Source organism: Dichotomopilus funicola (assembly GCF_033296635.1).
Source record: "Dichotomopilus funicola strain CBS 141.50 unplaced genomic scaffold C8A04scaffold_12, whole genome shotgun sequence".
In the NCBI taxonomy this organism is placed as follows: domain Eukaryota; kingdom Fungi; phylum Ascomycota; class Sordariomycetes; order Sordariales; family Chaetomiaceae; genus Dichotomopilus; species Dichotomopilus funicola.
Genome location: NW_026944033.1, coordinates 139530 through 159793, shown reverse-complemented (window position 1 = coordinate 159793; position 20264 = coordinate 139530). Strand labels below are relative to the sequence as shown.

The following is a 20264-nucleotide window of genomic DNA, read 5'->3' as shown; positions in this document are numbered from 1 at the left end:
TGCTTTTCGTAAACTATTCCAGCTCGTGGCCACAGTGCTCAGTTGTTCATAGTCCACCTGTGATCCCAAGTTAGCGTTTGGCCAACGACCTGTACTGGGGTTCCTGATTCTGCGTGCCTTTCGCCGCAGTCACAATTGTAAATGATAGTCGAGCCTTCATCTGCACTTCTCTGTTGCACCTCGGAGTACCGAACTCCTGTCTTTCCACATTTGGGGCATTCGGTGTTGGCGTCGATACGCTCTGTTTGCACTTTGTGCCGCTCCACTGTTTGAACGATTGAAAGCTTTTGCCGCAGCGCCGAGGGGAAATCTGAAGGTTTCGTCCTCGTTGTCACCGTTTTCCAGGGATGGTCTGCGCCTAGTCAGAAACTCTACTCACGAACTTACTCTTCTCATTTGCGACTGCAGCCAACAAACCTCTGTTTTCCGCCCCACAGCCATCGCAATGGAGAATGTTCTTCTCGCTGCCCTTGGACGGGGGCAGGAGGTTGCCACAATCCGTGCAGAAAATTAGGGAACCGATGGCGGCCATTTTTTTTCGTTTTCTTTGTTGCAAGGCAGGAAGTAAATCGTCGTCAAAGGCGAAGGTTTGCCTCCTGCGCCTTCCGCCAAAAATATCCGATTTCTTTCAGCGCATCTGCCAAAAATTTAGCGGGGCCTGCAACCAGGAACAGGGGTGTCCCGTCCCAGATGAATGAAGGCACGGGCCCATGTCACCTCACTCCCTGCGAGGCTCAAGAGCTCCAAGCGATTTGTCTGCTTGGCAGCGCAAGGCTGCCTGTAATTAGTGGGTCTTCGTTGGGGGATGGACTTCGGCATCCTCAGAGACAATTCATCATCCCTCAACACCAGACGCGACAACCGGAAGCATTTGTGTGCTCGACCCCGCAGGACAAAGGGGAAATAGGAGGAGCGCATTGCCGCATGGAATCGATTCTATTCAACGCCTAGCTATCACACGCGATCGATAATCGGAAAGTGCAATTGGTTTGGCCGAATACCTAGGCGACGTCCATTCGAGGTCCAGCCATGTCCCGGCGTCGGTCGTGATCATCCCTTTTTCTTCTTCTACCATGGCGGACCCGAGGTCGGACGTTTACAATGGCCATCCTCACGGCACGTCGAACTCCACGCCCCATGCTGGGCAGCTGCCACAACAGCAGCAACCCGCAATGGGCTTCACCAGGCCCTTCACCCTCTCTGAGGCCCTTCCATACACGCCGTTTTCTTCCATCGCGCCCTTCGACTCAGGTACGCCCCTGCCATACACGCATGATGATTTTATTTCCTTGGGGTTTTACAGCCAGTGACTCAACCATTGCATAGATATTCTTCCTTCGCCATCATTAGGTTCCGCCTTGCCTGCACCACCAGTTACCGACCTGGTGCCAAATCATGATTTCGTAACGTTGAATCAAGAAGCCACAGCTCATAGTCCACCATCAAAACGCCTGCAGCAAGCTGTTAACCAAGTTCAACACTTACTCGAGCGTGGCAATATTCCCGAGTAGTATGTTTCGTGTCGGCCTCAGCGACCGGGATCCAGCTAACCCGCCATCAGTAACTTCAAGACCGGCCCGCGGGCTACCCCAGCAGCCTCGAAGGCCCCGAGGTCTTCTTCTCTCGCTGTACATCTCACGCCGTTTGCCAAGATGGTTCACGACCAGACCGCGATACCGTTTCGATTCCCATCGCCCGATACCCCCACAACACTCGCGACTGATCGCCCAGCGACCGCGCAGAGCACGCCCATCCCCGCGAAACTGAGCGTGCCCGTTCCGAAGAAGCCGGTCCAACCTAAGCACGAGCGGAGCCCCGTTACGCCCGTTAACCGACAACCGCATACCCACCACAAAGCGCGGCTTGAAATAGTTTTGCCGACTAAGAGTCAGCTTGAAGCTGCTGCTGCTGCCGCTGCCGCTACTTCGGCGCATAAGACGGAGAACGCCGAGGCTCCAGCGACGTCTACCACTCCCACACTTCACGACATCCCGCTATATCCTCAAGCAGTCCAGTCATCAGCGCAGCCAGTCACTGTCGATGGGGTCCAGAGTCCGGCGCTTGGCCTTCCAGCCAAGAGCTCATCAGTCGCGCCATCGGGGCCGCAGCAACTAGCCATTAAACTACCGAGCGCGAAGAAGTTCAACAAGGAGGAGTACATGGTTGTCCCTGATGAACCCGACGAACCGGTCAACTTGTCATTGAAGAAGGGGAAGCTGGAGGACCTCGACGGTGACGACCTTTATGGGGAGAGTTTGGATATGCGCCAGAGGGCAGATGCAGCGTTGCAGGAGCTTAAGGTTTTCTTGCACAATGCGTTCCACGCCGAAGATCATGCTCTCGCAACACGATACAGCAATGAACAAGTTTCGTTCCTTTCCGAAAACGAAGCTACCCTAACCGCGACTGCCCAATCCAAGGCGCAAACGCTCCTCGCCAAGGCCATATCATTGAACTGTTACAAGAGGGTCCCACTTGACCACCTTCTCCGCCTGCTTCGACTTTCCGAGGGATCTTTGAAGTACATTGAGTCACTCGACATCAAACTGGAAGACTCATGGGGCGCTGCGGAAGTGGAGCAATGGCTTCAACAGTTACCGCTGCTTGAAACCGCAATGCGCGCCGGCCGGACTTCATTGAGGATAATGTGCGGCGGCCGCGAGGATAAACAACTTTATCCAGAGGATCTAATTGAGCGCTGTCTCAGCTTGTGCAAGCGCCTCATCGACGGGGTCGTCCTTCCCATCGTGGAGCTGAGAAGCACCCAAGCCACGGCCGAGCTCTTCAGAACGATTTCTTCCAGTAAAAAGAAGATTGTTGCCCTCTTCACGGACTGCCAAAAGCTCTTTTCGCTCATGTCGACCCTGATTTCCAAGGTTGACACCTCCGAAACCGTCACTAACACGCTAGAATTCGCGGCATCTCGTCTCATCTTCATGGAAACTGCCAACGCCGAGAAGGACTCCGTGATCGACACCCAAAAGTTTGACGGACTCCGCTTGGTCGCTATGGACATGCTCTCGCAGATCTTCCTCCTCAACCCGTCTCAGCGACAGGGCATCTTTGATGAGATTCTCACATCATTAGAGAAACTACCCCTTGGTAGGCGGGCCCGAACCTTTAAGCTCGTGGATGGCAACAACATCCAGCCCGTTTCGGCCCTCATCATGCGCCTTGTTCAGACTAGCGCTGGGAAGGTGGACGAGAGAAAGAATAAGAGCCAGAGTGGTATAGCTTCCGAAGTTGGTCAGGAAACGAACGGCGATACCCAACGTGTCGCGCCAGAAAGCTTTGCGATCCGTGACGAGGATCATGCCTCGGCGCAGCATACTACTGCCATCCAGGAACTCGACAACACGGCGACTGGGCTACTCGACACCGCCAAAGCCAACGCTTCGTACGTCGTCAAGTTTATCGTCAATCGGGCGCTCAAGTCGACCAAGTCTGGGGATACTCCTTACCGGAATCTGCTGGATCTCTTCGTGGAAGATTTTACCACTTGCCTTGACAACCCGGACTGGCCAGCTGCCGAGCTACTCCTTCGGCTGTTGATGGTCATGATGGTGAACCTCGTTGAGAACGACAAGTCGGGCGTTCCGGCCAAAAACATGGCATTGGAACTCCTGGGCATCATGGGCGCTGCGATCTCCAAACTCCGTGGCCATGTGAGGAAGGTTGCGAGTGCTCTAGATTCAAGAGATACGGACGAATTGGGGATGTTCCTGTCCGATCTGGCCGCATCTGCACTCGAACTGAAATCCCGGCCAGAACATATGGTATCTTGGACCGGACCTTACCGCGCGACCCTCGAATACCTCGAGAGCCGCTTCTCCGAGGACCCTCACCTGGCAAGCGCCATATCTTTTATCGTATCCGATTGGGGTACCAAAATCTGCCACTGCTACGATTCCTTTGAGGACGATCAGCTTGAGAGAGATCAGGAGCTAGGTCGCATGGCCTACCGGCTCCGTGAGATGATTCAAGACCGCCGCTGGCTGTCTAATGAGTACTCGTTCAAGAACGTGAGCTCAGGCCAGGCGAGGCTTTCTTATTCCATCACTCTCCTTCGGTCTCAGCTTTGTGAGGCGTTCAGTGGCATCTTGAACATCCTGCTGAATTCGATGGCTAGCGACCAGCCGACGGTGAGAAGTAAGAGCTTGAAGAGTATCAACCAGGTCTTGGAGACCGACCCGTCAATTCTCGACGGGGACTCGGTTGTTGTCCAGCTCATCCTCCGGTGCTCCAACGACTCGTCGACGCAGGTCCGTGACTCTGCACTCGGCCTTATGGGCAAGTGCATCGGCATGCGGCCAGCACTTGAAGAGAAGATGACCGAGACCGTGGTCGACAGGTTTTCCGACGCAGGGCCCGGCGTGCGGAAGCGCGCCATGAAGCTAGCTAAGGATATCTATCTACGGAACAGCAACAGGGGCCTGCGAAGTGCGATTGCTAATGGCCTACTGCACCGCGTCCAGGACCCTGAGGAAAGCATCCGAGATCTTGCGCGTCAAGTCATTGAAGAGATTTGGTTCGCTCCGTACCACAGCGATGCAAGCTCCACAGCATCGCAGATCTCTCTCGCCGAACACGTGTCGCTCATGGTGCAGACGGTCAAGAGAGGGAACGTCGCCAACGTCCTCGACAAGGTGTTGCAGACCCTGCTCGCTACTGAATCTAAGACAGCACCAGCATCGATGGAGGTGTGCACGAAGCTAGTCGCGAGCATGTTTGACCTCGTCGATAATGCCGAATCCAACGACCCATCCATCCCGTCGGGTCGCGATGTCCTCCAGGTGCTGATGATTTTCGCCAAGGCAGAAGCCAGTTTGTTCACCTTCGAACAGTTGCGTCTCCTGAAGCCGCATATCACAAGCATTATAAGCAGCGATGATTTGGCAGTGTCCAGGGCGGTGGTCGTCATCTACCGTCGGGTCCTTCCCCAGTTGTCAAGCGCTCACGCTCAGTTCCTTGCCGATGTGCGCAAGGAGCTACTACCCGTGGTCTCCAAAGTCACCCGGACTTTGCTCGACGACGTCATGGCGTGTCTGTGGATTATCAGCACTCTGCTTGAGACGTCGGAACATCTTGCTCGGGTGGTATTATCGAGCTTGACGGCCATCCAAAAGCTGCGCATTATGAGCCAGAGGGAGCCTCTAGACGAGCTCAAAATCCGCCAGTTTGCCCGGTACTCGCTCATCGTAGGCATGGCCGGCAAGCATTGCAATCTCGACAGCCACTTGGAGCTGTTCAAGAAGGGGTTTCCTAAATGGAACGGGGAGACCGTCTCTAAGCTGATGGTCGATGTGGTCGTGCCGTTCGCCTCTCCGTCACAGCCTCTGGACGCGAGAAAGGCAGCGCTCGACTCGGTTGGGCTTGTGTGCCAGGCCTGGCCACGGAATTATGTGTCTGCCAACATCTACACGGCCTTTCAAGGTGTCTTTGATGAGCAGGTTCCCGCCCTGGAGTCTATGATTCTGCGATCTCTCAAGGAGTTCCTCTTTACGGAGGAGAAGCGGTCTGAGCAAGCCTCTGAGGCGCCCGCTATTAACGGAGCCAAATCTGAGAAGAAGCGGGAGCTAACAGTCATTGGCGGCACCAACTACGACGACGTGGCTAGTGCTACGACACATCGGTTCCTGAAGGAGGTCACTCGCATCGCAACCTCGACTCAGGACGACCACGCGTTCCTCGCCGTGGAGGTGCTCGCGAGCATCAACCGACAAGGTCTTGTGCACCCGAAAGAAACTGGCGTAACGTTCATAACCCTGGAGACATCTTCGAATCCGCGCATTTCGGAGCTTGCCTTTCTCGAGCACAAGTCCCTTCACGGCAAGCATGAGACCGTTGTCGAGCGCGAGTACGTGAAGGCGATTCAATCTGCTTTCGCGTACCAGAGAGACATCGCCAAGGACCCTCGCGGTGCGACTACGAACCCCTTTACTCCGAAGCTGCATCTGCTTATGGAGGTCCTCAAGATCAGCAAGTCCAAGAACCGTCAAAAGTTCCTCGAGAAGTTCTGCGCGCAAGTCAATTTTGATATCGCCAAGCTTGAAATCTCGGAGGAGATCCCGCCCCATGTTCAGTATTCCCGCTTCATCGTCGAGAATCTAGCCTTCTTCGAGTACCTCACCGTCGGCGAGGTGCATTGCATCGTCTCGGCGATGGAGAAGCTTGTCACGTCAACGGGCGCCACCGTCGCGCAGACGATCGAGTCCGAAGTCTTCCAAGTCCGCATGGACGCCATCGAGCCTACCCCATCTCAACCGCAACCGCAAACGGAACCGTCCTTTGAAACACTAGGCGAGCCGCAATTCCAGCCCCAAGTTCCTCCGCCACCCCCCGAGCCAGAGGTCACCGTCGAACTCAGCCGTCTGCGCCAACTCACCGCCGGTTCCATGATCCTCCTCGCCCTGTGGGAAGTGCGCACCTTCCTCCGTCGTCTTTACAACATGGGCACCACCACCCGGCGCGAGGGCGGCAAGGGAAAACCCCAGGCCAAAGACCTCTCCCGAGCCCCTATCAAATCCCAAGGCATTACCGGTGACCGCGTCTGGGAAGAAATCGGCACCATCATGACCTCCCTCACCGACCGCGGCCGCATGATGGACACGTGCAAGGCGCTCGTCGAGCTAATGAACGTGGACAAGGAGTTCTTGGTGCCTGCCGAGGAGGACGAAGACATGGACGTGGACGCGGACGGAGAAGTGGACCCTCTAGGCGGCGGCGGGCTAGACAGCGAGATGGAGGATGACGATGCCGAGGTGCCGTCGGGCAGGCGCGGTAGGAAGCGCAAGGCCCAAGGCACCGCGGCGGCGGGACCGAAGAAGAAGCGTGCGAGGTCGGGGTCCCAAGCGAGGAAGCCCGGCAGGCCGAGGAAGCAGAGCGCTGAGGGTCAGGTTCAGCAGCAGGGCGGGTTGCTGAATGGTGATGGGGGGTTTGATGACGGGGGATGGTTCTGATTTTTTTGCTCTTCCTCCTCTCGCATTTCTTTCTACCTATGTCTTTTTTTCTGCTTCTTTTTTTCTCCCCCTTTCACTTGCAGATATTCATTTTATTTCAAGGCGCGAACGCATTACACTGGGCGGCAGGGGCGCGGCGCACCCGGACGCAAACAAAGGGATGGAAGGCAGCGTTTGCTTTTTGCTTGTTATTAGCGTTTGGCATCGGACTCTTCGAGTGGTACGGTGGTAGGAGGGAGCCCAGTCCAGTCTAGTCGTCCCTCACAGCCGGACTGACTTGACCCTCCATTTTTATTCTTATTTGCGTTTCTTCATCACACCATCAATCATATCATGGTAGAAACCGGGCAGAAAGAAACCTCGTCTTTTGGCCGCCCGGACTCGGCGTCACGGTTGCTTTTTGTTGCTACCTTATTATTTTCGAGACTTCCTTTTTTCGGAGGACAGCTTGATTCAGCAACGAGGTATGAGGGATGGGAAAAGGGGTGGGGATGTTATTACATCGGCGTTTTTTTGGGAGTGCGGTTTCAAAGCTACATAGTGATATCAAAGAAAGGGGATGGGAGAGGGGGCGGGGGGGCGGCAGATATTTGCGGTTACTTTACTTCACGTATCTTACTACCTACCTAACTAGCTATGCATGCATTATTTATTTACCATGATCTGTTTTGAGATGCTATTCGGAAGTAAGAAAGGTTGAACGATCCTAATGTGACGAAAAAATAACGAGTTATATGCGCAAATTCCCACATGTCCACCGGGGTTCACTGTAAACCATTAATTAAAAATTAATTATTCCGTTAATTATTCCGTTTGACAGGAGGCATAATTAGCGTACAAGTTTTACCCCTGTCAAAATTCACGGTTAGTTAATTGTCCTTGTAATTATGCCCCCCTAATTATAAGTACTTGGACATCTTGAGCTACTTCCTCTTGATAATTATTTGTTGAGTTTGAACCCGTCTTGCGGTCTGCAGCATAGCGCAAGTGTTCCCAAATGTGACGTTTAATTAGGGGGTGAAGCAGGAAACAACCGAGAAATATTTATAACCATCGCCTTGCAGCGAGGTCTTCGATTATTCGTCGAAACTCAAGTGCTATTTTATTGAACAATTAAGGCTTCAGGTGCTTGGCTCAAAAATCGAAAACAAATTTTGGCCGCAGCCATAAATAATTACCCAATGGCAAGAAATCTGGAAGAAACGTCACATGAAATATAACAGCAAATCATCCAAGCCCCGGCCACCCACCTCCAGCCTTCTTTCCCCTGTCAAGTCGTCTAGAACTCACTTCTGTCCATCAACGGTCGCTGAAGCACCTTCCTCGGCGATATTGACCGCAGCCACTCCTTTTGTGGCCTCTTCAACGTCTGCCTCACCTTCGGCCTTCTCCTTTCCCTCCTCCTTCTCCTTTCCCTCCTCCTTCTCCTTTCCCTCCTCCTCCTTCTCCCCATCGGCGCTTGCCGGCCCCGACTTCGGTAACTTTACCGGCGGGTAAGTATCAATCTTCTCCTTCAGCGTCAATATATGCTCCTGCTCAACTGGTTCAAGGTTGGCCAGTAGCCACTCGCGACAGCGCTCCGTGTCATCTTCCTCGCCCTCCATCGCATAGCTGCCGCCGTATCGCTCAAACTACGGCCGCTCAAACCACGGCGGCCAGAACCCGGCAAACTCCCAGTCGATAATCGCTTTGATCTTCAGCGTCTTGGGGTCCACGAGCACGTTCTGCTGCGCGAGGTCGTTGTGGCAGAGCACAAACTGACCACCACCGCCTTCTTTCCCGTCTTCCCCGCTCTTGGGGGCAGGGAAAGCCCCCGGTCGCGGCCGCCAGCAGGTGTGGTAGTGCCAGCGGTAACCACACACGCGTACAGGCCCGACGAGGAACTCCTCCCCCGGCACACCCGGTGTACCCGACCGCAGGCTCTTCAACGTCTCCATATGCACGCGCAACTCCTTCTCCACGACCTTGCGCTCCGCTTCAGACAGCTCGTCCATCGGCACCGCCCCGCTCACAAACTCCATGGCCAGGTACATCGCGCAGGTAGCGCTGGATGGCCGCGTCGGTCTTGTAGCGCTGGGGCATCGCTGCTGTTGGCTGCACGATCAGGCCGTCCTCGAGCTCTATCCATTCGTGCCGGGCGAAGTGTGCGTTTGACGAAGAGGTTGGGGAGGTGGTAGATCTTGCGGTCGGCATGGACGGCCCAGACGCCGGGCTCCTTGTATTCGTGGAGGAAGAGAGGCGGTGCCATTTTGGAGTGTTATATGGCTACAGCCTGTATCAGCGTGTAATTCAGTTGTCTGGGATTTTGAGGTTAGGAATTGTGTTATGTGTTGGTTGGGAGTGGCGAGTCACTTTACCTTTGTGGGCGGTGGGCTTTGCTCGCTGCGATGTGCTGGTAGGGATCACAAATATCTTCCCCCGACAGTGGGATGGCTGACCTCTTATGTGATTGAAACGCAAATCCAATAACCACGTGGGGCTTGGTGCCGGCGGCCTAATGGTCTGTTGGTCGGCGTCTTGTTCTGTTGGTGCTAGCCGTCGGTCCTACTTCGTACTTACCGCCTCCTCGTTATCACTCCAAGTGTGCCTCGTGATTATGCCCTCGGAATTGGTTGGCGCTCATTCTCATCTAATTATCTCATGACAAATTCGCAAGGCAGACTTGGTGACTTGGAGTCGGGATACGTCAAGTGAGCACTATTCGGCGGTTTGATGGTCGTCCTTGCGGGCAATTGATTATTTGGTGGAATAGTAAACGCATTGCTTGTGAGAGCCACCCTTCAGAGGGCCAGAGCCGCTCGTCTCACAACGTTTGGTCATGGGGGACGGGGTTTGCGCCTTGGGGAGAAGTTTGCGTTTCATTGTCTCCTCTTCGATGTGGCATGGCTTGTGTTGGGTGCTACTTTCCCACCAAGGGAGGGAATGGGGTTAATTCACTCAGCACATGGAAGGTGCGAGCTAGGTGAAAGGGGAAGCTTGGCGCGGAAAAGTGGAATACAAAACTGCAAAAGTGAATGCCCAGTAACAGGATTGAACTGTTGACCTTCGCATACCATATACGGGGTGGACCGGTATTAGTACGACGCTCTAACCAGCTGAGCTAACCGGGCTTCGGTGACCGTGGTCGTCCAATTGCTTTCTCATGAACCTCACGGGTCTGCCCAAATGACAGCTACAAGAAGACGCCTTTAGTCTCTAAAAGAATTTAGGTTTGAATTGACTTCAACGGCAGCCATACATGGAAAAGGGCAGCAGTGGGTTCAAGGCCAACTTTACATCACGACCGGGCACAGTGCCACAGATTCATGAATTGGTACACCTAGGAGGAAAATCAAATCGACTCAGAGTCTCAGATCGATCATCGATTCATCGATGTTAACTGTCAGATGCCATATCGTCATTCGTTATAAGCTCGCGTCTTTTTTACGACCGTAATAAATCATATGTCTCCCTGATTTGACGCCGTATCAGGGGCGGCGGCATCTTTTGGCCGTGTCTACTTTTCCTGATCGAACGTAGCTGTCTGATCATCTCTGATGTGGAGGTTGAGGGTCAGGGTCTCGAGTCCTCGACTCCTCTTGACTCTTAAGTCTTGGGTGGACTGTCTTGGTGAACCTCGCGACTCTTGAATCAGGAGAGGATTACATCTATAGAATCGGGGAAGGTTCTCTTGACTAGTCATTCCTTTTTAAAAAGCATAAAATGTAGCACAAGACACTCGACAGCGAGTGCAAACATCATGGCAGTTTGCCCGACGTTGGGATAGCTGCCCTGTCGAACCGCCGACCACAACGGCCACCGGCTGAGGCTGACTGTGGCCATCCTCAAAAGTCCACAAACAGAGTTGGCCATTGGATTCAAAGAGTTTGATCTGAATTTCTCTCTGGCGCCAGGATAGCCTTATGAACATCACATGGACACGGGGGCTGGCAGTAAAGGCCGTGTTGGACGAGGAGGCGCAAGTACAGAACCCTCGACGGGTGTGAAGGCTGGCGAGACGGTCAGGGGATGGAGAGCAGAGCAAGACGCGCGGCAAAGAATGATTCAATGTCTAGGTCCAAGCTGGAGCGACCCGGTTGAGCCGCGTGACGGGCTCTGCGCACGCGAGGCATAATAGTAGGTTTTAAAAACCGATGAGAGGGAGGAAGATGCGGAACGTCAGGCGGTTCCCGGCACACCGTGCTGTGGTCGGTCGCCCGCCGTTGGCCAAGTAATAACGAGTTCCAAGGCGTGCTTGGGGTGTGTCAGAGATGGCAAGCACCGGGGGCGGAACTTCGACCTTGGAAGAGGCTTCATGTGATTCTACTTTTTTTTTTCTCCCAGAAGTGATCTTTGGTCCTGCTCACGAGTTGGCAACCTTCTCTCGGTGCATGCCCGACCTCTTAGCTCGGGGGCTCTTCCGGGCTATCGACCGACCCTTAGACTGCGTTGCCTTCCCAACTTGCAGTTTCTGAAACGACCAAACCCAACCAACACACACCACTAGGCTCAGTCCGCGGGCAGCAGGCTCGCACAGCCCGCAGGCAACCTCACCAACGGTTCCAACATTGTGAATCTAGGCTATCGCAAGACGACGCAAGCCCAACGATGAAGATGGGGGGAACTGAACACCAAAATCAGGAACAACCATTCCCCAGGGCACTGAAAAGGTTCATTCCCACGTCCTTTGAATAATTAGTGTGCAATGAAACCGTGAGAAATAGGGGTTTCTGCTTCCCCCCCTATTTCTATTTATTTTTTCTTTTTTTGAAAAAGGGGGCCCCTTTGAGTCTCTTTCGCACATCACCATGACTACCCACCATCTCGGGACCAGATTTCTCAAATTACTGCCAACAGTCTTAAGCAACGGAATCAATGCGCGGTCGTCGGTTTGTTCTTGCCCATCTGCTACTTTGCCTTTGCTGGAAGCTCGAGTTAGGGTTCGGCGTCGGAGACAACTCCCAAATTTCATACATGAATTCAAAAAACGGCTACGCTGCTGACACTGCTTAATGTATGACAAATGGGACATCTCAAATTCTACTTTATTTTCGAGCTCTCATCACCTGACTCGGTTCCACGAGCAAGCTTTTAGCATAACAGTCTTCTACCTAAAGGTTTGTATCTTGCTCGAGCAGAAGTGGAGGCAAGACCCTCTTAGGAAATGTCACTTCCCAAGCACTCATGACTTTTAACAAGACGCCATCATGCTTCGGAAGTGTCATCACAGAGAGACCAAAAGGCCTCCCGTGCCAGTTTAGGACACCGGCCGGCATCGTGGCAATTGGACCTCCTAAATGCGTGTCAACAATAACTCTTGAAAACTGAGTGTGTTTTCTTACCGATAGCAGCTGAGATACTGGCCAAGGGTCCGTCCGTCGGTCCGATGATGGCGTCTAGTCTGTTCTCTTCCATAATCCTCCTCACCCCGTTCTCCAAAGCTTCCTTTTGAAGCGTTGTCTTGGCTGCCTCGTAGTCGGTGCACTTGAATTTGTGATGTAGCGCATCGAGGATGGCATTTTGATTGGGGTAATCTGGTTGACTAGTCAGCACATGAGATCTCCCCATGGGAGCTGACGGGTCGAGTTACCTTCCGGCAGTTCCAAATCAGCATGCTCAATGTTGAAGTTGGCAATGTCTTCCAAACTCTTCATGTTTGGATCGTCCCTGGTTTCAAGATACTTGGCCACAACACCGCGTGGCTCGTAGTCTGCTTGGTTATCAGCGGCAGTTCCATATCCCTGACGAGTCCACTTACCAAATATCGTGTCCATAGCTTTGCCGATACCATTTTCCTTGGGATGTACGAGTTCAACGGGGTAGATGACTTCCCCACCCGAACTCCGGATTCTCTCCATCGCCGCTTCGTACGAGGCTTTCTAGACCAACAGTGAGCCAAGTTGCCGCCATCTCCCAGCACAAAACAAGCAAGCTTACAATCTGCGTGTGGACTTCCTCGACAGGCTTGACCAGTCCCGAAGGAAGCCACCACTTATCCGGGTCCACAAACCCTAACCGCAAGCCCGACCAGTCCCGCTGAAACACAGCTCGGTAGTCCGGGCTAGCCCCGTTGTTGCCGGCGCCTTTTTCTTGGACATATCCGATCAAGATGGCCAGATCATCAACCGATTTTGCCATGGCCCCGACAGTGTCAAACGTAGTCGAGATGACAAAGATGCCATCCATGGGCGTGGAGCCAACTGTTGGCTTCATGCCGTACAGAGCAGCACGGGATGCCGGGGTGACGAGAGAGCCGTCTGCCTCTGTTCCGATGGAGATGGGGCTGTATCCTGCAGACACTCCGACGGCCGAGCCGGAAGAAGAGCCACCTGGAGCCTGTGGTGATAGAGTCAGCAGGGTTGGAGGTGAATATGTACCGAAGCCAAGCTTTGGATCTTACTGTGTGACCGAGATGCATCTCTCTGTGCTTGACTCCACCTTGGACGTACGCCGATTGAGTCTGACCATTGAGCGCCGACCAGCCGGATGTGAGGTTGTCACCCCTGAAATTGTTAATTAGATCGTTGGCAAACGCGGGTGGGGGGGGGGGAGATATTGGTGAGAACTACTTGAAGTTACCCAATTCCTACCCGTGTCAGCTAGATCTTTCAAAAGCTCCTGCGAACAGAGTTACTCACTGTCAAGCTTGCCTTGCCTAGAATTATAAATCCCTTGTCTAGAAGCTACATGCTATCAGATTGCGCAGACCTGACAAACGACATACCGAATCTCTCACCGTCTGTACAACAACCGAGTTGCCCTTGGGCTGAGATTTCTCAAAGGCATATGAACCAAGGGTTGTCGGCATGCCAAGTAAAGGATCGGTGTTGATGGAGTCCTAGCAGCAATGAATAAGCGTCAAACTTTGTCCGATTCATGGAGAGATGCCTGTATCTCACCTTGACGATGATTGGAATGCCGTGCAATGTACCCCTAACTTTGCCCACCGCTCGCTCCTTGTCCAACCGCTCTGCGACTGAGGGAATGTATTCCTCTGGCGGGGTAGAAACGATGGCACGGAGGGTTGGGCCTAATCGGTCATACTTTGCGATTTGATTCAAGCATGCCTTGACGAGTTGAACGCTGGTGAGATTGCCGCTCTCAAGCAGGGCCTGCAGCTCTGTGGCTGAGGCTGTCAGTAGAAGCTCTTCCATGGCTGGCTCGGAGGAAATGTTGGTCGCGTGATGGGTACGAAAGTGAGGCTAAAGGAAGAAGAGAAGGATGGGAGAACAAGAAAGGAGAGGGTGTATCTTGTTCATTTGCGATTTGACATCGAACATAGGTGTAGCGGTAAAGATGAGAAAAATAGGATACGATAATATTTCTTGAACCCCCCTCTGCCTCTTAGGCAGGTACGGCACGCCATTACCTTTTCCGCCTAGGCTCAATATTGTCGATGTACTGTATACATACAGTAGGCCATGCTGCCCGATGTAGAGCCTCCGTGCCTGACCAACAACATGGAAATCCCAACAACCGTTGGTCTGAGGTCTCCGCCAAAGGTTGGCACTATCTCCTGGCTCACAGGCCGCTAGTAAACAGAAACGCATAGAAATAACCTCCTGCTTAACCTCAACTGTCACAAGGCAGGATGATACCGAGAATCTGGGTTTGTTACTGGGGGATGGTAAAACAAAACCAGGATCGGCACCGATAAAGATCGAGTACTTAATTAATATCGAGTGGTGATTAATTATTTCTTCTCACCTAATTAAACTAAACCAACTAATTACTCATCACCCCAAACAATCAAGACTCCAATTTTAAACACCATCATGTAGAACCTCATACACACATTTCACAGCCCACAACCAACCAACATCAAATAGGTATATCCATCACACACCCTCTTCATCCAATTCCCAAATCGTGCCCATTCCCCACGGTCCATCCCAATTCTCATCCCAAATGTCATCCCGATTTCCATCCCGATTCCAGCCCTCATACTCATCATTCCCATACTCATTCCAAGTAAAACCCGAAACACCACCCCCCAACCCATATTCATAACCAAAATCACCAGACTCATAACCAGACCCATTCTCCGATTAAATCTTATCCATCGGCATCCCCCCGGTCGCGACATCCATATACTCACTCAAATCCGCAAAATCCAATTCCATCTGCTGTAGCGCATCCGCCGCAGCTAGATCATCGATCGCGCCGGCTGAGAAATCCATGACACCCGCTGCTGCTGAGGACGACGACGCGAAGCCCGGATCTAGCCCGCCCGCGCCGCTGTTCATGATGCCAGTGGTGGTGTTAAACGGGCAAGTCGACGCTGATGATGTTGCGGCTGTTGTTGTGGGGACAACCGTTAGCAGTGGATGCAATCCCAGACGTGTCTTCATCATCTCGCGGAATCGGGCGAGCAAGACTTCGTCGTCGGCTGGTGTCCAGTGCTGCAGCGACTCGTTATCCTTGGTGTCCGCGGCGTCGCTCCCATGAAGGAGGATCCTTGCTCTGGCGCGGAGTTCGTCGTCGGTTGGGAAACCGGGGATGATTTCCCCATTATTGCCACTCCCACTCGGACTTCCACTAGTTTGGTTATTCTCACCACCAGCCACAGCAGCCCTCACCCGGCCCATCACAAACCCGGCCAGATCCCTCTCCAACTCGCGCGAGCAAAACACGCTTGCTGGCGGATCGTGCCGGCGCGCGTCCGCCAGGCCGCGCATGAAGCGGTTGGCTGTGGAACCAGCTGTCAGGATGGGCTTGGCGCCCTCGCGCAGGGTGACATTGATCACGTTTGCGGGCGTAGCGGTGGTTTGGGGCGGGGTGCTGAGGGTGATCGGGGTTGTTGTGGTTGTTGCCGGGGTGGTGTTGTTGTTGGGGAAGCTAGACGCGCTGGGGAGCGATCCTGCGAGGGAGTTGGCCATGATGCTGTTGTTGCGTGAGGTGTTTGCTGTGGTTGGCGTGACGCGTGGCGCGGTTGTGAGTTGGAGGGGGTCGATCTGGGCTGGCTTGGACGGGTTGGGGAAGACGTAGGGTGGTGAGAAGCCAGAGCCGCCCTGGGCGATGTTCCAGCCGAGGGTCAGCGGCAGGCCGGGGAGTGCGGCATCGGTGACGATGGCGACGTCGCGCTTGAAGCGGCGCAGCCACTCGCAGTTGTCGGCGGCTGTTTGATTCCACGGGTCGTCACTGTGTTGTGTTAACATATCATAAACCGTCTAAGGGTAATATCTCTGAAAAACAAAAACTTACTCCTCATAGACAATCCACCGCGCCTGGTGCTGCAGCTCCTCGTCCGTCGGCACGTGGCAGTTGGGGTTATTTGGCGACATGGTTGACGTGACCCATTTCTTGAGCTCGCGCGCCAGGCGCTGGTAGCAGTTGGCATCGTTGAGGTAGAATGTGCCCGGCTTGCCGGTGTTCGACGACGAGTCACGGTTGAACGTCGACACAGACTGGCACCAATAGTTGGCCGCCGATGATGTGGTGGTGGAAGGTTGCGTAGTAGCAGCGCTCGTCATCATCATCGCCCCAGCGGAAGACCCCGTCGACGAAGTTGCGTGCCGTTGTCGGAAAGCCGCAAGCCAAGCCGGGTCATCGGCCTGAGTCTGATTCCACTCGTCCTCGTACTCGAAGATGATCATCCGGGCATGTTTCTGCAGATCCGCATCCGTCGGCTCGGTTCCCATCGCCCGCTGCACACGAATATACTCGGCTAGTTCATATTCGAGGCGGCTCGGGTTGTGAATGGTCGAGTCGATCGTCATCGGGTCCTTGGACCGCTTCCCCTCGTCAGCCAGGTCTTCCGACCGTGGTAGGTGCGCACGCTGCCGGAAGTCGGCCAGCCACGCGGGCGAGGCGTTGATCAGGCGCAGCAGAAACTGCACGACGTGCTCCGACGAACTGGGAGCGCTGGTCTCCATGCGCCGGAGGATACGGCACGCCTCGGTCTGGAGCTCGCTGTCCATGGCGGTCAAGCCTAGCAGCCGGCGGGCTTTCACGAACTGTTGCAACTCCGCTTCCATCGGGTCGGACTCGAAGATGTTGCTCTTGCCGTTGATCCGTAGCTGCTGCCAGCAGTCGAGGGTCTTGGCGCGCGACCACCGTGCTTCCTGGGCTAGGCGCTCCGAGGAGAAGATTAGGTCCCGCAGCCATGAGACCTTGGAGTTGTTCGTTGCTTCGGACACCTCTTCGCAGTCGTAAATCAGGGTACACGCCGCGCGCTGCATTACCTCATCAGAGGGGGGCACGCCCTCCTTCTCGCGCCAATCATCCACGTAGAACGACAATTCTGACTTGATTAGCTCAAACGCATGACGCGCGGACGCCGCTGACGGTTGGGATGCTTCGTAGGGGTTGGGCGAGTTTCTTTCGTCGTGAATAAGGTCTTTTCCCAAATGTTAGTCACTGTTGGCCCACAATCATAACAAGAAAATCAGGGGGCGAAAAAGGGGGTTACCTACAGGGAGGAATAGAATTCTCGACCATGTTGAGGACGGGAATATCGAAACCCCAGTCACCCTTCCAATCCGCCATGGATTTACCATCCTTGAAGTGCTGTGCCAGATGATCGACTCGGATCGACCAGGTATCCATCACGGTACCGCAGAAACCACAGCGCGACCGAATCTCGGGCGTCGTCGCCTTCCACTGCTCCATGCTCCAGCTGATAAAGTTCGTCCCGTGCACCAGCTTCAGGTGCTGGCGCAGGTGGTCCTTCCGGTAGAAGGTGCGCTCTCCAATCGTGCGCTCCTGGCAGACCGAATGGTTGTGGCTGTCGGCGTGCGCCTCGTCCGGGTTCGCGTGGCCGCAGAACACGCACGCCATCTGCCCGGTCTCCGGGTTGAACACCTGGGCGCCGTTGGGTGAGCACACCCACCGCTCGAGCGACAAGTGCAGCGACTTCTCGTGCCGCTGCCAGTCATGCTTAGTTCGAAAGGTCTCGGTACAGAACGTGCACTGGAATGTCTTGGCCGGGCCGGTGTGTGCGCCGCGCGAAGGCCCTCCGACGGCCGCGGCCGTGGCTGGCACCTTTCTCCGCCTGCGCCGGCGGCCGCGGGGGATGGAACTGCCGGCCGATCCGAAGGAGCCGCGCGAACCGTGAGAGTAGGCCGACGTGCTCGAGTTGGACGTGTTGGCACTGCTGATATTCGAGTCGCACAGTGAGCGGCCGGAACCGTCGTCGGTGAAGTGCGCGCTGTACGGGCTGTTGAGCCCCGAAGAGATGCTGGGGGCTGAGTCGACCGCGCGGGCAATGGCTGTCACGGACGCGGGTTCGTTCTCCGGCGGCGAGTGCTGCCAACGCTGCAGCGGGTTCATGTGCTCGAGCGGGCTCCTGCGCCGCTGGGGGATGTCGATGGGGTTCGCCCAGTTGCGGACGCCAGGCGAGGTCGACCGCTGCGCGACGGCGTTCTTGTTCCGCCGCCGCGTGTTGGCCAGCCAGTTGGTGATCTGTGTTTTGTTGAGCCCCGTTTGGTTCTGCAACATCTCCTTCTCCTCATCGTTGGGGTACGGGTGTTTGCTGTGCGTGGACAGCCAGTTCTTCAGGATCTTGACCGACTCCCGCGAGAAGCGCGCACCAGACTTGCCCTTGGGGCCTTCGCCGGTGGACGAAGCCCGGCCAGCAAGACCAGCGCCGGAGCCGGACTGATGATGGTGCGGCTCCGCATGCTTCTCCTCCTGGAGCAGCTCCGGGTGGTCACCCATTACGGGCCAAGGGTTGGAAGGGAAAGCGACGCCCGTCAAACCGAAACTGCAGGCACAGCGCAGAGCGACACAGCTGGTGCAATAGCCCTTGTACTGACCCTCGGGGATACGTTTGCACTGGTAGCCGCCCAGCTGACAGTTCTGACACGGCGCCTCGACGTGCTCGAGGTGGTCCTCAAAGGTGCGGGTGGATCGGTCGGTGGGCATGGGGATCTCCTCGGCCGCAGGCATGGTTGGCGAGATGTTGTTCTCAAAGTGCTGCAAGGCCCAGAACGAAAAGTCGTCACCCGCAACGTTGGCAAGGGCGAGGTCCAGGTCGTCAAGCTGTTGTTGGTCCGGGTTGGGCATCAGAGATGGCGATGACATGTCCAGGCCGGGAACAGGGGCCGGATCGGCCTGGTCCCAATTGACAAACTCATCCATTGCGTGCATCTAGTCTATCTCAACCGAACTAGCAGCAAGGAACGAACCAAGCCAAGAGGCTGCTCCGCTCACAACAGACGGGAGGGCGCGATGGGCCGCGTCGATCAAGCGAAAGGGGGCTGACTCTCTAGCGGCCAACACAGTCTCACGCTGTGTATGGTGTGCCTCTGTGTGTATGCTTGTGTGTGCGAGTGCGTGTGGTGTGTGGAGGTCGATTGTCGACTGCCCGTTGGACTGTCAAGCCGTCAGATCAAAGGGCGTGCTAACAGACAGGCCTAGACTGTCTGACGAATGGGATCCTGTGTCCCTCGATGGCCGAGGGCGGGTTTCGGCCGTGCCGATTCCAGCAGGTCGGATTAAACCCGAGGTCAACGTTGCTCTCGATGTCGATGCTGGTGTTGGAATGGTCACGAATTGGGTAATCGATGGATTAGAAAGATGTGAGTGAGGAACAACGTAAGCAGAAAGACGGAGTTCAGGCGGGATCAGTTTTTATTTGAGTCGTTGAACCTCCCCTCGAATCCCCATGCATGGACTTTCCCGCTGCTCTTCTGCTTGTTTCTCCGTTTCTCACTCTCCGCATGGCATGGTCGACATCAAGTTCCACCCCTCCAACTCTTGGGGGAAGAGTCATGGGCGCGAGGCCGCGCTGCCAGTTCCAGACAGTTCCAGGGTTGCAAAGGGAGAAAAAGGTGGGTTCGCGCCTTTCGTTTGACATTGCTGCGAGGAAAGAAAAGCGGGCCTGCGGACCCTGACCAGGGCATTGCCTGGTCCGGCCATGCTCCCACGTTCAACCGGGCGATTTGGGACGATAACGCTCGCTAAAACCCCTGCCCCGCCGACGGGCTAACCCCGCCATACGGCCTGGGCATTTCAAGGCCGCGTGCTCCTCCGATTTCTCGACTCTTATTTCCCTGTACGACGGTTGGCAGCCAATTGGGCATACGCTGACAAGAATTGCGTGTGACAGAGCTCGCCTATTCGGGACACCGGTTGTTGAGATGAGAGAGATAAAGAGCAGCCTTGCCGCTGTTTTCACACTTCCCACGTGCCGTTCCCGGCCTCGAAGCGGGGATGCCGTTCCAAGTCTCTCCGCCTATGTACACAATAGGTACTCCGCCACCCGTGTCCTGTTTGAAGGACCCCCATAAGGGTTGGGTCCGGTGCTTCAAGAGCAACCGAGCCCCGTATCCGACGACGGGCCGAACCAGGCGGCATCGAGGCGGCGGTTGTTGCCGCCGGGAT

At 55.0% G+C, this 20264-nt stretch overlaps 6 protein-coding genes and 1 non-coding gene across 7 annotated transcripts; 1 reads left to right on the top strand and 6 right to left on the bottom strand.

Annotated features, from left to right (window-relative positions):
• Window positions 1-38: 38 nt before the first annotated feature.
• On the bottom strand, window positions 39-532 carry C8A04DRAFT_35409 (uncharacterized protein; the record flags this gene model as incomplete). Its single annotated transcript, XM_062783161.1, has 2 exons — window positions 39-352; window positions 418-532. The coding sequence occupies 2 exons, from the start codon at window positions 530-532 to the stop codon at window positions 39-41; spliced, it is 429 nt and encodes a 142-aa protein (XP_062639211.1).
• Window positions 533-1073: 541 nt separating this feature from the next.
• Window positions 1074-6959, top strand: C8A04DRAFT_26318 (protein rad9; the record flags this gene model as incomplete). The annotated part of the gene is made up of 3 exons (XM_062779890.1): window positions 1074-1251; window positions 1327-1507; window positions 1562-6959. The coding sequence occupies 3 exons, from the start codon at window positions 1074-1076 to the stop codon at window positions 6957-6959; spliced, it is 5757 nt and encodes a 1918-aa protein (XP_062639210.1).
• A 1286-nt stretch (window positions 6960-8245) lies between these two features.
• C8A04DRAFT_26317 (uncharacterized protein) lies at window positions 8246-8563 on the bottom strand (the record flags this gene model as incomplete). The annotated part of the gene is made up of 1 exon (XM_062779889.1): window positions 8246-8563. One exon carries the CDS (start codon window positions 8561-8563, stop codon window positions 8246-8248), a length of 318 nt encoding a protein of 105 aa, XP_062639209.1.
• A 27-nt stretch (window positions 8564-8590) lies between these two features.
• On the bottom strand, window positions 8591-9207 carry C8A04DRAFT_26316 (uncharacterized protein; the record flags this gene model as incomplete). The annotated part of the gene is made up of 2 exons (XM_062779888.1): window positions 8591-9046; window positions 9115-9207. The coding sequence occupies 2 exons, from the start codon at window positions 9205-9207 to the stop codon at window positions 8591-8593; spliced, it is 549 nt and encodes a 182-aa protein (XP_062639208.1).
• A 767-nt stretch (window positions 9208-9974) lies between these two features.
• On the bottom strand, window positions 9975-10069 carry C8A04DRAFT_t39. The gene has a single exon. It is a non-coding gene; the product is annotated as a tRNA-Ile (tRNA).
• Window positions 10070-12045: 1976 nt separating this feature from the next.
• On the bottom strand, window positions 12046-14092 carry C8A04DRAFT_35407 (amidase signature domain-containing protein; the record flags this gene model as incomplete). The annotated part of the gene is made up of 9 exons (XM_062783160.1): window positions 12046-12094; window positions 12135-12231; window positions 12281-12472; window positions 12529-12648; window positions 12697-12817; window positions 12876-13221; window positions 13339-13441; window positions 13626-13776; window positions 13838-14092. The coding sequence occupies 9 exons, from the start codon at window positions 14090-14092 to the stop codon at window positions 12046-12048; spliced, it is 1434 nt and encodes a 477-aa protein (XP_062639207.1).
• An 894-nt stretch (window positions 14093-14986) lies between these two features.
• C8A04DRAFT_10295 (C2H2 transcription factor) lies at window positions 14987-19019 on the bottom strand (the record flags this gene model as incomplete). The annotated part of the gene is made up of 4 exons (XM_062776526.1): window positions 14987-15821; window positions 15909-16079; window positions 16143-17277; window positions 17354-19019. The coding sequence occupies 4 exons, from the start codon at window positions 19017-19019 to the stop codon at window positions 14987-14989; spliced, it is 3807 nt and encodes a 1268-aa protein (XP_062639206.1).
• Window positions 19020-20264: the final 1245 nt, after the last annotated feature.